The sequence below is a fragment of the Micropterus dolomieu genome, linkage group LG21, assembly GCF_021292245.1.
Source record: "Micropterus dolomieu isolate WLL.071019.BEF.003 ecotype Adirondacks linkage group LG21, ASM2129224v1, whole genome shotgun sequence".
Classification (NCBI taxonomy): Eukaryota; Metazoa; Chordata; class Actinopteri; order Centrarchiformes; family Centrarchidae; genus Micropterus; species Micropterus dolomieu.
The window spans coordinates 28,080,298-28,095,944 of record NC_060170.1 but is presented as its reverse complement, the minus strand read 5'-3'; the positions used below and the strand labels follow the sequence as shown (position 1 = coordinate 28,095,944).

At 40.9% G+C, this 15,647-nt stretch overlaps 1 protein-coding gene across 2 annotated transcripts in view; it reads left to right on the top strand.

The window, feature by feature from the left end:
• Window positions 1-927: 927 nt before the first annotated feature.
• pdlim2 (PDZ and LIM domain 2 (mystique)) overlaps window positions 928-15,647 on the top strand; it is a 35,185-nt gene continuing 20,465 nt past the window's right edge. The window contains exons 1-5 of one of the 2 annotated variants that reach the window (XM_046036073.1): window positions 928-1,362; window positions 9,182-9,308; window positions 11,178-11,329; window positions 14,887-14,956; window positions 15,476-15,627. In XM_046036073.1, coding sequence (XP_045892029.1) covers window positions 9,216-9,308; window positions 11,178-11,329; window positions 14,887-14,956; window positions 15,476-15,627 — 467 coding nt within the window. In that variant the 5' untranslated portion in view covers window positions 928-1,362; window positions 9,182-9,215. The remainder of the gene's footprint in view (window positions 1,363-9,181; window positions 9,309-11,177; window positions 11,330-14,886; window positions 14,957-15,475; window positions 15,628-15,647) is intronic. The other variant, XM_046036072.1, reaches the window with a different exon arrangement.

Sequence of the window (15,647 nt, the reverse complement as noted above, 5' to 3'; positions counted from 1 at the left end):
AACTCTATTCTGACCTTAAGAGCAACGTTTACGGTACAGTTTTGATCACACTTACCCTGAATCGTTAGTCTGACAGTGTTTCCCTTTACATAAAACTGAATGCACTTAGTGACCACTTTAGCAGGTACACATGAACAGTCTCAATCTGATACAACAGCCCTACCATAAAATCTATCTTTACATTGCTCATAATGTTCAGATTTCGAATATCAATTATGTTTAATGGTGGTGGTAAAATGTGGTATTGTACTGAATTTTATATTATATGGAAAGGTGTTTCTATTTTTTGTTCTTCCCATTTACACACAAGAGGGGGCAGAATATTAGAAACACATCTGAACATAATGCTGTCCAGTACTGATACATACACCCCCCAAAATACAAATGTGTAGCAGAAACACACAAAGAGGTGCACAACCTAGGCTAGAATTTTACATTATAGTGCACTAGAAAATGAAATGAAATGTTCATAAAATGAGAGCAATTGAGATTCAGAAAAGATTTAGTAAATGTCCATTGTTGTGAATGTTTGGATTTTAAGTGATTACTTGACTCTGGCCACATGACATAAAACATAGACAGGAATTTGGGATTATTGGGATTAGGCAAATATAAAATAGGAAACAGCTTCATTATTGATACACATTTAATAAATAACCAAAGGACACATAAGATTAAAATAAATAATTATTGACAAATGAAGCAACAATTGTTTCATTTCTCTTCTGTGATTCAGTACAATCACCTGCTTTATTCATAAACCACATGTCTAGAACCATCTAATCAGCGACCTATCTACACCTGTGATAAACGTCAATGAACAAGCTGACAGGTGAACAACGTCACCAATTAATTGATGTGGCTCTGGTTGGAGCGCGCTGCTCTGCCCTGTGCCGTCAGCAGGTGGCGCGCGAACTCAAAAAGCAGCCCCAGATTGTATATTGGATAAATGGCTCAATTATCCCTGCTGCACCCTCCACTCCTACCTCCTCTCTGAAGCGACACGCCCCGGTGCTGCCTGTGTCAGAGCTTTTATTTTGGTAATAGCACATGGCATCGCGAGCTCATCCCTCCTACTAGTCCCAGTGATACCAGTGCGCGCGCAGCCACAGGTTGTGCTCATACGTGCCGGAGACAAGGGACTATCATCGCTTCACCTCCGCTCCGGTGCTGCTGCATTGACGGAGGGAACTCATAAATCTGCTTTCTGCCTTGTTTTGTTCGCATTTTGGACGCAGGGTTGTTAGGCTGAGGGGAATTAGGACCTTCTGTCTCCTGAGCGTGTGTTCGGCGTTGTGTCGAGGGGCGCGCAGAGATTTAACAGGTGGAGAAGACACCCTAAATCACACTGCACTTACCTGGGTATGTAAACATAGCATTATTAAATGTCTCTCAACGTCCATAAAGCATCTTAGCTAATTAAAGATGGTGGGTTACATGTTTATTTGTTGGGGTTGCTGAGTGAGAGCACAGGCTCGTGTTAAGTAGGTAAGCAGGAGGTGTGCTTTATTATTGGCTTGTAGTTATTAAACCTGACCCATATCTGTTCCTGTGGGAACCTCAGAGAATGCAGTGAAGCCTTGGTAAATTATGATTGATGTGCACTGTTAAAGTGTGCAGTACCTACATGTGAGCTGTTTTGTCTAACGATGCACGAGATAAGGGGAAACAGAAAGTCAGTCTGACTAGACAAACTCCAAACTGTCATTGCATCTGTATTCGGGCAGCGTCTTTTTTCACATTTCAGTCAGGGTGATTTGTGGAGGGGCTAGACCAGGTGTAACCTCAGGTCAGTACTTAAGTCACTTTAGTACAACTGGTGATGCTGTTATCTTCTCTTTCTTCCTCTTAAATTGGCCAGTTGAGAGTGATGACTGTGAATTAGCAGGTCCACTGTAGTTCAAGTTCAAGCTGGCTCTCCAGCGCTGAAATTCACTCGTTCTCTCCCCCTTAAACTGTCTAGACGTGGCTGTTCATCCAGTTCACTTAATCTAATTTTCAGATATAAATAGATCTGGCTTGTGGGCTCAGCAGGTGGGAAAGTACTTTTAAGGTGTGTGTGTGTGTGTGTGTGTGTGTGTGTGTGTGTGTGTGTATATATATATATATATATATATATATATATAAAATATGACCTCATTCCAGAAACCCCACTGTGTACTGTTTGTGTACCTTCCCCATTGTGATCGTGCCTTTCATGTGAGTGCTCTACCTAACCCTCCTTTCACTTTATATTGTGTTTCCTGATGGCTTTGCTTTTTTTTTTTTGTTTAGTGAACACTTTGCTGTTACTGGATAGGTTAAGGCTAAAGCCATCAAGGAACCATAAACCAACCACTGTAATTTTGGATAGAGCAAAAGCAGTGGCTTTTCAGGAAAATGGGGGGGGGGGGCAACTCGTTAGCTTCTAACTCAGGGAAAGTATTATAATTTTTTTGGTTTGTTTTACAATTGCATTGATGTTTTAACTACATTTTAGTCTTCTAGTTTTGCTAACTACTACTGGGCCTATAATAGGCAGCTTTTCTCTGTGATGAACATGTTTTGCAGGAAGTCTGAATGATGAAAGTGTTTTTTGGGCTGTGGTTTTCAGTTTTAGTCGAGGCAGAGGCGTTGCAGGATGGTTCTGACTGTTCTTTATTTCACATTACATCTAATTTTGTAAAAGCAGTCGTTTTGTGAGGCAGAGGATCCAATTTTACAAAAAAAAGTTGTTTCGCATCAAGCATGCTTCTGAATGGACTGAGGTGTGTGTTTCAAGAGTGTGCATGTAATGAACAAAGTGGCTGTTAGTGTGTCTTTTGTGCGAAGGAACTAATGATGCATGCAGAGGATGTGGCGAACTGTCCTGACTGCTGAGCAGCAGAGTGTGGAGTCTGTTCAGTGTGAACAGCAGTAACATGATCTCCAGATGATGATGATGCAGCGGGAGATAAGTGGAGCCAGTACCACAGAGTCCTTGTCTTGTTACAAACTATTCTTCACAGTGGCCACAATCCAGTCCACTGTAGCAGTGCTGCAGCAAAGTGGTAAATGAATAACCTGTAATATTAGAAATTGACTTTTTGTACTGTAGTAGATAAGATTATGTAACACTTAACATTATGTTACAGCATGAACAAGAGCGTGCACCCTTCAAATGTGTTCTCACTGAAAAGGGAGTAACCCATGCAAATTACAGGTATGTCTCAGCCTGTAATTATTTGATGACACACGCGTGATTAGCGATATATATAACAATACAGAAACTCATCAATCAACACCCTTTTTGTCATCAATTGTTGTTTGATATTTTCCCATCTCCCTAGTGACTGCGGCTATATCTGATCAACTGGGTGTGCTTTGTCAAATGCCTAGAATGTTATTTCACTCTGCTCAGTCCAGGGAGAGGCTTGCTATTGCATTCTTCTCCTTTTTATTCAGTGGGTGTGTGTGTCCAGGTAGGTGCTGATCTGTCAGTGTAGTGCATGACACACAGGGTAGAGTCAGCAGTACTCGGCATCACTGACGAGCGCTGTGGAAAGTTCACACTGATGTATGGCCACCAGCGAGAGTCTCGACAAGTGTGATTCATACCAGGAATATTCCCCCGCAGCCACAGTGGTTCATCTGAGAGAGCGTTCCTTCGCATCAAAGCTCATCCAGAGCTTTTAGCTGAATGTATTGCATCTGCTATGTTCATCAGTCAGTGTAAGCTTGCGGCAGAGTCAGTACAAGTTTAGTACAATTCGGTGGATTTTGGCCCCGAATTCCTGTAGAAGAAAAACAGTCTCAGTCAGGGAAGAGGAGAAGAGTTGATGTAGGTGGCCAGGTTTTTGCTGTCTGACATTTTATTATACAGATGTTTAGTTAAATATATACTCATAATGTAATGCCATTCAATTTTCATGAATGTTTGATTTCCACTACACTAGATATTCTAACGACTTGTTTTTCCCAAATGTTTCATTCCTTGGAAAAAAATGAGGTGTTAATTCTTAGGATTAGCTTTGTGAAGCATAATGACGGTAATGGTTTCCTGCAATGCACACATACTTTTAGCCATTTCATGCCACATGTTTAGCAGGCCATGTATTCTTTCCATCTAATGCATGTTATCAATATTAAATACTAACATCACTGTCCACTTCACTACTGGTTGCCATAGCTGTGTTTTGGTGATCAAAAGTAATGACTCATCACGTGTGAGTCATCATAATCTTTGCCACACTTCAGTAAATTACACACACAGTTTCAGACTTGTGTTAGCAGGTTTCACTCCTCCAGCCCAAACTACCTTTAACTTCATGTTATGGTAAACATGCTAAATTGAAGATTGCACTTCAGTTGGGTGTTATTGTGTGTCTACAAGCCTCAGCCTAAATGACACTTAGGCTCACTGCCCCTGACCGCCAGGGAGTTGTACTTAGGTTTGTAGTGCATGTCTTTTCTAGTTTTCATTCAGACACAAATAGAAATACCTCGAACACTGTTTGCTGTTACACCCAGATCAAATACAGCAAAGACAAATGTATATTTATGTTACCGAAAGCATTTTTTAAAGTTCTGCTATACATTAAGTATCCTAAACTGAGAATAACCGACAAATTGTTTCATCATGGCATTCAGTATGTCAAAGAGTAGCATGAAATGTCAATAATATAACGGTCATATTTGTTTTAGCTTAACCAAAATTGAGAGAGCGTCAGTAAACTAAATCTTTTGGTTTTCACCATGAGCACAAAATGTGTTATTGAAAACGTTTTGCAAATGAAACCCTTGAGGCTCTCTGCATGTTTGAGCAATGAGTCTTGAATCCAATGTTCGGAAAAGCTTGTTCTTCCCCTTACATCTCCACATTTTCTTTTGCCTGTAGCAACACTCACTCATAGATGTGACAAGTACCAAAAGGCCTTTCACATACAGTACATGACAGGCTCCCTATAGAGACTGAAATACAGTCTGAGTGCAGTGATGCCTGAACTCCTTATGATCTGGTTTAGCTTTTGGACATGTCATCAATCCTGCCACCCCAAAGTGTACTTCATATGCAGGATGGCAGCACTGAGATTTGGGTCTTTGAATGACATGAATGCAGATACTTTTGTAATTCTCAAGCTGCTAATAGCTGAAATTTATAATGGCTAGGGTATCCCCTAAATTTTATTTTTGACAATCAGTTTAGTCCATGTGCTAGTAAAGGTTTTCATTGTAAAATAGTGATAAAATACTTTTTAGGTTTTAGATTTGGTGATCCTCTGTTCCTGTGAGTGGTGGAGGAAACTTGATATCCTCTGCTCACCTGGCATAAACCCCTTGTTAAATGTTGTAAGGACAACCGCATGTAAATAAAAATTCAGAGGTATTTATATTGCCTCACTAATAACCCAAAGTCAGGCGAGTCAAGTCAACTATTATTGTCATTGATTCATGAGCTGAATATTTTCTTGATTAATAGTAATGTAGAAATGGGAGGAAATTGTGGAAAAACGCTCATCACAATGTCTTGAAGCCCAAGTTGACATTTACTTGTTTTGTAGGACCAATCTCTGCGTAAATGTTTTTTTCAGCGTCATCAAAACGCTAGTGGTGAATAATATCAAAGTGAAAGGATGGTGAGAGCCAACACATAGTGGTGGTGAGGATAAGTGGCACACTTCAAAAATTACTATAGAGATAAATAGTTGATGATTAATAATAATTAAAACTCTCTCAACTGAATGAACCACTGGATAAGCCTGTCTAGGAAATGTGGATGCTTCTTCTTGTAGCCTGTCAAACTTGACAGACGGCTGTTTGTTGGTATGTACTGTAGGAATGAAAGTCAAAAACCTGTTCATTGTGTTAGTCAGAAGTGAGTATTTCACGACACCTACACTACCAGATTCCATTCTCGTACTGGTCCCTGCTGTGTCGCTGATGCTGAACTGCGAGCCATTGAAATGACTTAATGACTAGAATTCTTATCATTGTGTTGGGTGTGTTGAATTGAAATGCCAAATTGGCCCGGAGGCAAAAGCAGCGAGATGTCACCAGAACAGAATTCACCTTTTCTTTGTATTGGCAGATGCCCAACAGTACTTTTGTGTGATAGTGAGGCTTCATCAAACTGTGTTCAGCACTTTGTTTTATGTGAGCTGCAGTACAGTCTTAAAACCTCATCAGTGGCCAATTAAGCCCATGAGTGTGCCACTTATCCTCGCCACCACTACGTGTTGTTTTTATTTTCCGCTGTTTGTCAGCCCTGCTGCATACTTTCACCATCCTTTCACTTTGACATTATCCACCACTAGCATTTTTATGACACTAAACATGAATATTTACGCGGAGAATTAGCAGGGTGCCCTGTTGATAATGGCCGCTCTATAGGAGAGGCTCATGGAACTAATTGACACCCCCAATGGCTGGGAAACTTTGGGGCGGCTGCTCCCTGTCATTATCACAACTGTACTTATTTCTGGAGGCCACCGCAATTAAGAGACCCTAATGATGGTGAGCCTAGTAACCCTGCTAAATGGCCAGACTGTTAATAACTAACTGGGTCTGCACTGTGACCCAAACACTGGTGGAATGTGCGGCTGATGAAATGTGTTTGGAGGGTTTAGGCAAGTAGCGTGCCTGATGTCCTAGATCCACTTTTATCCAGAAGTTTTCCATGCTTGCTCCTCAATAACTTTAGAAACTTTGATAACTGTATTATGTAGTCATGGCTATTGACAGGCTTTTACTACTTTATGGATGCAGTGCTTTGGATCAACCTTAACCTTCAAGTCAAATAGTAAATAAATTTACTTTTACATTTACTCATTTGGCAGACTCTTATCCAAAGCGACTTACATTTGAGGAACAACATACAAGCATAAACAAGGCATCAAATACAGCATGAGATTTACAACTGACAATACTAGTAAGAGCAGCAATAAATACTAGTAAGGGCTAATGGCACATATCACAACAATGGGGGTAAATGGGGAAAGAAGTAAGAGTTAACAAAAAAGTGCAATCAATACAAGTGAATTTCAAGGGGATAGAAGAAGGACACAGGAAGTGTATGTTAGAGGTTAGGAGTTAGGAGAGAAAGTGTTCTCGGAAGAGAAGTTTTCAAGAGTTTCTTGAAGTTGGAGACAGACGCCCTTCCTACTCTGATGGCATGTCCTAGCTCGTTCCACCATTGTGGTGTCACAGATGAGAACAGCTGGGACTGTGATGGCTTTGTGTGTAGGGATGGCAGAGCCAGGCGGCGTTCGTTGGAGCTCAGTGGCTGAGAAGGAACGTAAGCTTCTATTATGGAGTTTAGGTACATGGGTGCAGACCCATTAGTCTGTATGCAAGCATTAGTGACTTGAATTTGATTTGGGAGGCCATGGGTAGGGTAATTTAAGACCAAAAGGTCCAAATTAAAGTGCAGTTTGCAATGATGTTCTGGAAAACAAGTCCAGCAAAGCGCTGTCTCTGTAGAAAATAACAGTCAATTTTAAGGAGTAAATTCTGCATTTACTTTCAGAGGTTGACAGAAGACCTATCTTTATTTGTGTTGTGAGTTAAGCAACAGACCCAGGTATGGGTGTAGACATTTTTCGAGTGAGGCCGTCTACACTTAAGGTAGCTTATGCCATTGACGTGTGCACCTGTATTACTTGTTACGCTGTTTTCAGCTGAAATAACTGCACATTTTCTCAGTGAAATGAATTTCAGTCACATACACAGCAGCCCTGTGTGTTTGCATTGTGCAGGTGGTGATGTGTTTATGAACCTGTAAGTGCTCATCTCATCATCAATGTATGCCACAGAACATTGTTTCCACATGCAGACAAGCTTTATCCACAACTACGAGCAGTGTCTCAGTAAACTGGCAGTTGAATCGCACATTCTCTGCAAGTGGAGAATAACATCAGCATAACTATTTAAATGCTTTAAAGCATATTCTGCTCTGGTTTATTGAGAATGTAGGCATTCAGTTATTGTCAATATCAGTCAACGATCATGTTTTGTAACCCATCTGATTACCCTTTAGCACCTTGCTGATGGGGACATTATAATCCTTATGTCATTGCAAGGTCACCAGATATCCTCGCTTTTAGCACGCAGTATTTACTCGTGATCTTCATAAGCTACAGACAGTAGCGTACAACACCGTCATCACCAACTATAATTTTGCAACATGTAATATTTCGAATCTCAGTCCTCACTAGTCATTAAAGATCTACACCCGGGAGCTATGTTACTTGATTATCCGGTCATGTATCTGTGTATGTTTGTGATGGATGGAAATAATTAACAACTGCTTAACAGAATCCTGGAGCCTTAACATATGACATGATAGTCAATGCTGCCTGTCAACCCCAGAATATTGTTCAAAGGAAGTGAAATGTCCCATGTGGAAAAGAGAGGCACAGCAAAAAATCTTGTGGATGTTTTTTTGTTTCTTCTTAATATTACATTAATGGCCTGCAGAAAAATTGGTCCAGAAGAGAGAAAAGAACAATCAGAACTCCACACATGGCTTCACTATACATTGGCATCTACAGTGATTTTTCTTTTAAAACACAAGATTTAGGCTACAGTTTTAGATTCACAACAGACTTTGTGGAAAGCAAAAGCTGTACATTTTTCTGTAAACCCTGACCGTACAAATTTTAAATGTCCACTAAGGAACTATAGATTTACAACTGAATTGTTAAACATGTTTATACGACACTTTCTTATAAACTCTTAAAGGTCTACCATGCTACATGTCATGTCCTATTACACCACTTTAAATATACATTAAACACTGGTCACAGTGAAACACAGAAACGTTCAGCCCTCCCTTGTAGACTGCGCTTGCGCAACTTTTTGTTTGCGTTTATTGTCATTGTCTCAAAGAGCATTTGGATTTAATGAAACTATTAGGCTTTGGCACTTACTTTAGCAATGTTAGTCGTGTTTCCTTTGGTTTCAGATTCTTCCCATTCCGATTTGATGTGGTTACACAATCCATGTCAAGGGGACTTAGGTCAGTGGAAGTGAAGTGTTCCTGGAGATGAAAGGCGGCTTATGCAAATGTTCACTGTCTTCACCTGTTGATCTAATATTAAGTCTGGCCAGCAGAAACACGTGTCTCTGATGAAAACATTCAGCCATGCACATGTTTATGTCCCACATGTTGTTCACACTCAGTCTCATGTTCACTGGGTCTGTTTTTCTTTTTTTTGTCTTTCAGGGTTTTGAAGAGTGTGTGCTGACCTGATCACTAAATGGCGCTGACAGTGAACCTTATCGGCCCTTCACCATGGGGCTTCAGGATATTTGGAGGAAGGGACTTCAAGAAGGCCATAACTGTATCAAAGGTACTCGCCGACAGCCACCATATTTTTGAACCTGGTCACACTTTATCAAACCATATCCTCTGTTATTGTGAAAGCACAGCCTATAATGGCATGTCATGCAAAGTCAACTTCCTCCTCACTACGTCTCTTTTCTTGTCTTTGTTTGCGTCCATGGGCTGCTTCATACCCATTTCCTTGACTACTGAACCTGTCAGAATAGAATGGAAGTAGATTACATTAGAGGGAAATCACTGATTACAGTACAGTGGAAGCTGAGGTGGGAGATGAGGGGTTCCTGAACCCAGAGTGCAGTATGTGAGAGAGTGGGTTTGTGTTTCTGTTCTAATGTGCATGCATTAACATGTGCATTAGTAAAGTTGTACTTTAGCATGTGCATGTTGTTTTTACTGAACATATTTTCCAAGTCACTGTAAAAAATAAATTAGATGGAACTAGATGGAGCGGAAACATTACCACTGTAAGCAGACAGGACACAGTAAACACCACCAGGAAACTCAGACTCATACTAACCTCTGCATGCCAGAGACACCCAGTTCTGCCCACTGCACATCCTGGACCTTAGCCTGGATTTTTCCAGTGAGATTTCCCCAGCAGCTCTGCAGACCCTTAAAGGATAAATTATGGCGAAGAACCAGTGATTCACACAGACTTTGACTTCAAAAGCATTTATTGTTTGCCGCCTCTTGACAACTTATGCTAAAAAAACATGTCTTCCCATGAATAATGGGCTTTAAGTCTGTGATTTTGTTACTGCTGTTCAATAAACACTAGCATGTTTGCTGGTCTCAAATATCAAACTAGTTCTCTGAAGTGACATTCCTGCTGAGGGAGAAACTTTATCACTGAAATTAGTTTGCAAAGCCCAGTTTGAGAAACGGCTTGTCTCCTCCCCAGCAGTAGCCATAGGGTTGGGCCATCTGAAGTGGTTGGCGCTGGGCAAAAAGACGTCATGGATGCCCTCTTTTATTCCTCTTGGCCTGAAAGATAGCTTGCCCCCAATTCACTTGGGCACAGGCCTTGGAAAAGAACCCCCAACTGCTCTTAGTTTATGTGAAACCAGGCGTGTCCTGATCAGAAAAGGCACGCACTATTGTGGGTCACCACAGCAACGCTTAATTGTCTCTCGAGTGGGCCCACAGACATGGCACTTCTGCCCTTTTGCATGGCTAAACTGACAGACAGCCTGTTGACTGGCATTCTCTTTACATCCATTTTTCCTCTAGAGATGTAAGAATGCGACTTGGATTGGCATTTTTGCATTCTTTTATTGCCTCTCTGTTTTTAATTGTAAGGCGAGCGCTGTTTGTGGCAAATGTCGTACTTCTCTCAAGTTTATGCAGTTGCAGCGTCGACCTCTACATCTTGCCTTTTGTTTTAGTAAGCCTGTGTGTTTGGGCCTGGGACAAAGGAACCAAGCTGAAAGTGTTTGCTAGGACGTTTTGGCCCATTAGTGTGGAATTCCCTCTGATGTGGTGGTATAGCATTGGCTTTGACATGTGGTCAGGCTGGTTGCAAAGGTCAGTTCCAGTCAAACCATCAAGTAGTGTCACACTAATGACTTCTCCCCGAGGGTGTCATGAATCTGTCTGCTGTGGACCCGCGTTGCCTCATTCCATGTGTGTGAAACGCTGTGGCATCTGTAGTGTTATGAATTGTTGAGAGAGACAGTTGGATAAGGGGAAAAAAAGTGTGAAGCTCATCAACATCTTATCACATTTACTCATTTGTCGATGCAGAATGTCAGCCACTGACAAATTGTCCACACAGCCATAAGATGGAGAGCTGTCTATGCTTTCCTGATAGTGTTATGTTCCGAGCAGGACCTGGGGCCAGGAAGACCTGACTGGATCTCATTCCTCTGTTCAACAGGTTAATGGTGGCAGCAAGGCAGAGAAGGCAAACCTGCAACCTGGTGACATTATCTTGGAGATCAACGGGGAAAACACGGCCGACATGCTGAACGTGGAGGCCCAGAACAAGATCAAGAATTCAAAGACCCAGCTGCAGCTTGTGGTGGAGAGGTAAACTTTTAAAATAAAAATATTATAATATACTTTAAAAATATTACTGCTACCATGACTTGTAGTTTTATTTTGTGTATATGTTGGATATATAAACATAAAAAAAATACATTACAGAACCATGCAACCCTCTGCAGCTTCCCCATCTGAATATCTTCCCTAATTTTTGTTGTTTGTGCCAAGACCACAGCTGCCCCAGCTTCAATCTTTCTTTACACTCTTTTAAACTTTATCATGCAAGCACTGTACAAACAAAACAAGTGATTGTAATCAGGGGAAATGCCAGCATGAATGAGAGCCACACAGTTCCCTTCCCTGGTCCATCTTAATAAACCCTGTTTTGAAATTTGCCAAGACCTTCTTTGGATGACAGGGAGTTGGCTACTAAAACGGTTTTCCTTTGAGTCAGGATTGCTCTTGGCGGGCATTTTGATCAAAAGTTCACCCTAAAATTCTAATTTCTTGTCCGTGTTGCCCCCGTCACGCTTTTACTTAGACATTCTCTCTTACTGTGTGTGCACACACATACACACACTCACGCACATGCGCTTTCACATACTTCCTCCTTGGATGTCCTGCGTCCATGTGAGTGAATTTTTCCCTGCTGACCTCATGTCTCCTACCAAGCCAGAAACAACACCATTACTCCTTGCTTGCCTAGGACAATGCCACTGTGTAGTTCTGCCATGTCTTTAATCCCACTCAGTGGATTTCAGCACCAAAACAACTTTGTACCTCACAGGCTCCTGTCTTAATGCCACCCATCAAGCGTATTACCTGTTTGAATTACAGTCAGACAAGCTCTCAAAAGCTTTATTAATTGGGTGGCACAAATCTGTAATGTTTGATTTGTTCTTTGCTTAGTTGAGAATGCTCCCTTTTTCTAGCCCCAACATCTGGTTGGCAGCTTATTCTTTTCAAACCAACAGTGATATGGATACTAGCTGTCATCACACAGATGGTGTTGCCCACTGGAAGAAGCTAGCACCAGCCCATCCTCAGAATAGAAAATGTTGTTTTTAGGCGTGTATGCAGAGGTTTATTGGTGCATCCAACGACATGTTCATCCTAGACTTGACTATCTGGGACTATTTTTACATGACAAAGCAACCACACCATCACTGTCTTGTCATTGACCCTGGGCTTTGTTTGCCGCTCCTTGTTTGGTATTTATTGTGCTTTTGATGCCTTGCGGATAGGGGTGTGACGAGAAACTGAACCGATGAGATTCAAGATTGGGTTCTCGATGGAGACGGAACAAGATTTTAACACTATTTTTTAAAAAAATCTTTAATGCTGAATTATATGAAAATTTTGAGCATTAAACATTTTATTTCCTGAATTTTGATGAATTTTTCTGCACCGGTTTATGGTGATTTTTATTAATTTATATAAAGAAAAACACAAAATTCACATGACAGGTGAAAATTTAAACTCTATAGCCAAACTATAACAGAATATAATGCAGTGCACCTCTCAGTCATTCTGTACTGTTTTCAGACCCATTTCTCCTGTAGATCAACTTTTCTCATATCATCGCTGCTGAGTCATGATTTAGTCACCTCAATGATAAATTATTAAATTTTAATTTAGTTATAAACTCCTGGACGTTATTAGCTCCTGTGTTTCAGGAAATTTTCTGCACATGTTCAAAACTCGCTGGTAGTAACGTCCTCCCCTTCAGACCGTTTGGGACTTCATGCTGCATTTGAAACCGAAAGTAAATGAAACACTTTTGATAAGGCAGCAATCTCACCCCAGATCCGCACACACGTTAACTTCTGCAGCTCCGATAAAGTGCAGCTCACAGTTCCAAATAGCAAGACTGGCTTCAGTTTTTAAATGTTTATGTTGCAAAACTCTATCAGCTACATTACCACTCGTCACAGCTGTCTGCGCGAGTGGGTTACGCTGGTGTCAATCAGCTGGGTGGAGTTATCAGTTATATAGTTGTATTTCACTGCATGAGAAAATTAATGTATGGCTTGACAGCGTGTGAAAAATGTCACTTGCGTGAGTCTTGTGAAACAGCTTTTTACCTGACGTGAAATATCGTCACAATTTAATCTCACAAGATCTCGTGACACCCCTTCTTGAGGATGATGTCACGTCAACCAAAAACCTCTGTCTCTCTCTCGAAGAAGAAGAAGAAAGGTGTGTGTGTGTGTGTGTGGGGGGGGGGGTAAAATTCCACAAAAACACTTTAACATAAACCTCCCACCCAAAAAGACCAAATACCTGAAAGTTTGTCAGATTCATAGTTTTGTTAACTTATTCTTTGATCAGAAATTTCCTGATTTTTAAAAAATGTTGCCAATTTTATTTAGGCAGAGGTCTTGTGTGTCTACTTGTATTTGAACAGAAGTAAATATTTGAGAACTTTGGCTTATTTTGTCAACTGTTCACTTTGGCAACATTACAGAAACCCAGCACTAGTATAAAAACATTTCCAACATTAGCCGATATCCCATAAAGCAGCGGCTTGCATGGTCCTAAATGCTGGTCACAGCTCATTACAAAGTATGTGCCTTTTGCTTCTTATGGATTTGAATCCTTTTGAACTGTGGTCAGTATTAAATCTTTTTTTAATATTTCCGTTCTCAGAAGACTACACACTGATTTGCTCACCGACCTATAAAATACGTCTCATTGTCTAAAGACCACAACATTACATTCTCTGGTGTTTTGAGGTACATGGAAGTTTAAAGCACGAGGTGAACATTTTTTCAGCTCTGCAGTTCCTAATTCAACGCAATGAGTTTTTCAGGCCTGCCACATTAATATCTCCCCTACAGGAAGAAATGTCTCAAGGCTGCTGTATCAGTTTTCATCTTCTTGCCATCCCTCTCTTGTACACAGTATGCGGAGCCTAGGCCACGAGAGGTGTGTTTCTGGATGATTTACCACAGGCATCCAGGCCTTCCTGTGTGCCTCATTACCCCGGGCCCACCAAAAGCCAGTCAGCCTCTGGCCCTGCAGCCAGGGGGGCACTGTGTGTTTGCATTGGCACATATACTGCCCAAATTTTTTTCCCTCCAAAACCAGTGATGGAATTGCTTACCAAATGTGTTTTATATTTAAGAAAGTAAAACCAAAGTGACTAGTTGGAAAGACGAGATACATCGGGAGAATATTTTCAAAAGGGCTAAAGCGTCAGCATTAATCTCGGATTCATGGGAACATACCAATGGATGCTTGCCAGGACGTTAGCAAAAGGGATGTCAAAAAATTGTTTTGGTTTTTACTAGACTGCACTTTAAAATAAGTTCACCCTTAGACAATCAGCAGAACTCAGCATTTTCCTTGCAATTTCTTGAACACATTACATACTTTTGAGCACATTAGCTTGTCCTTTATGACATTTTGACCAGATTTAAATGTTTGTTTATTTAACATCAACTTCCTTACTGCCTCAGTTTTTTGTTGTTTTTTAAATTCTCACTGATGTGATCAGACTTTATCCCTAAATGCTAAATAGATTGAGAATGAAACCTTTGTTAGGCAGATATCATCAATGTTGTCAGCCAATTGATTTATGTGGTTTTCTGTCTTTAAAGACCTGATCCTCCCAGCCCTGGACAGACCAATGGCATCAGTAACCCTGAGCAGCTCACCGGACGCTTCCAGGTCGGTGCTGCAGCTCCACAGGAGCTTTAATCTGTCTACACTTTGTCTTAATTACTGGACACCAAACTGATCTCCAGAACTGTGTTTTCTGTCTTTTTGATCCACATCATTGCTTACAAGTGCCTGTGTTATTTGAATAATGTGTTGTTATGACTACAGAGGGTATGCTGCTTCATTTTTGCAAATTGCATGCATCACACATCTGTTTATTACATATCTGGTTATTTCACAGTCCTCAAGATGGAAGCAATACAAGACATTGCAGTGATTTAGTACTTCTTCCTGTGTTGTATTGAGATCATAATGAGTCCCAAAGCACTGCGTACAGTACTCAATACAATATGTAGACATGTTTGAGGAATGCATTTACTTCTCTGTACTTGTGTGTGCTGCTGACATTCTCACAGGTGTCTATTATGCTCAATTAAGCCTTTCGCTACTTGTATAGCAAAAATGCAGTTGTGAAGATCAAGTTACGTTCAACAGATACCAATGGAGTAACACTCCTATGTTCTGTAGGAGGCAGTAATAGTGAGTCGAGATGAGAATCAGAACTACAGAGAGTATACCATTGCCAGCCCTGCATCGCTGTCTCCTGGACCTTATTCACCAGATTATTCTGCCAGCCCAGACGGGAAGAGGGAGATGCTGACACCGACCACCAACAAGAGGTAGCTCACTTGACATGCTG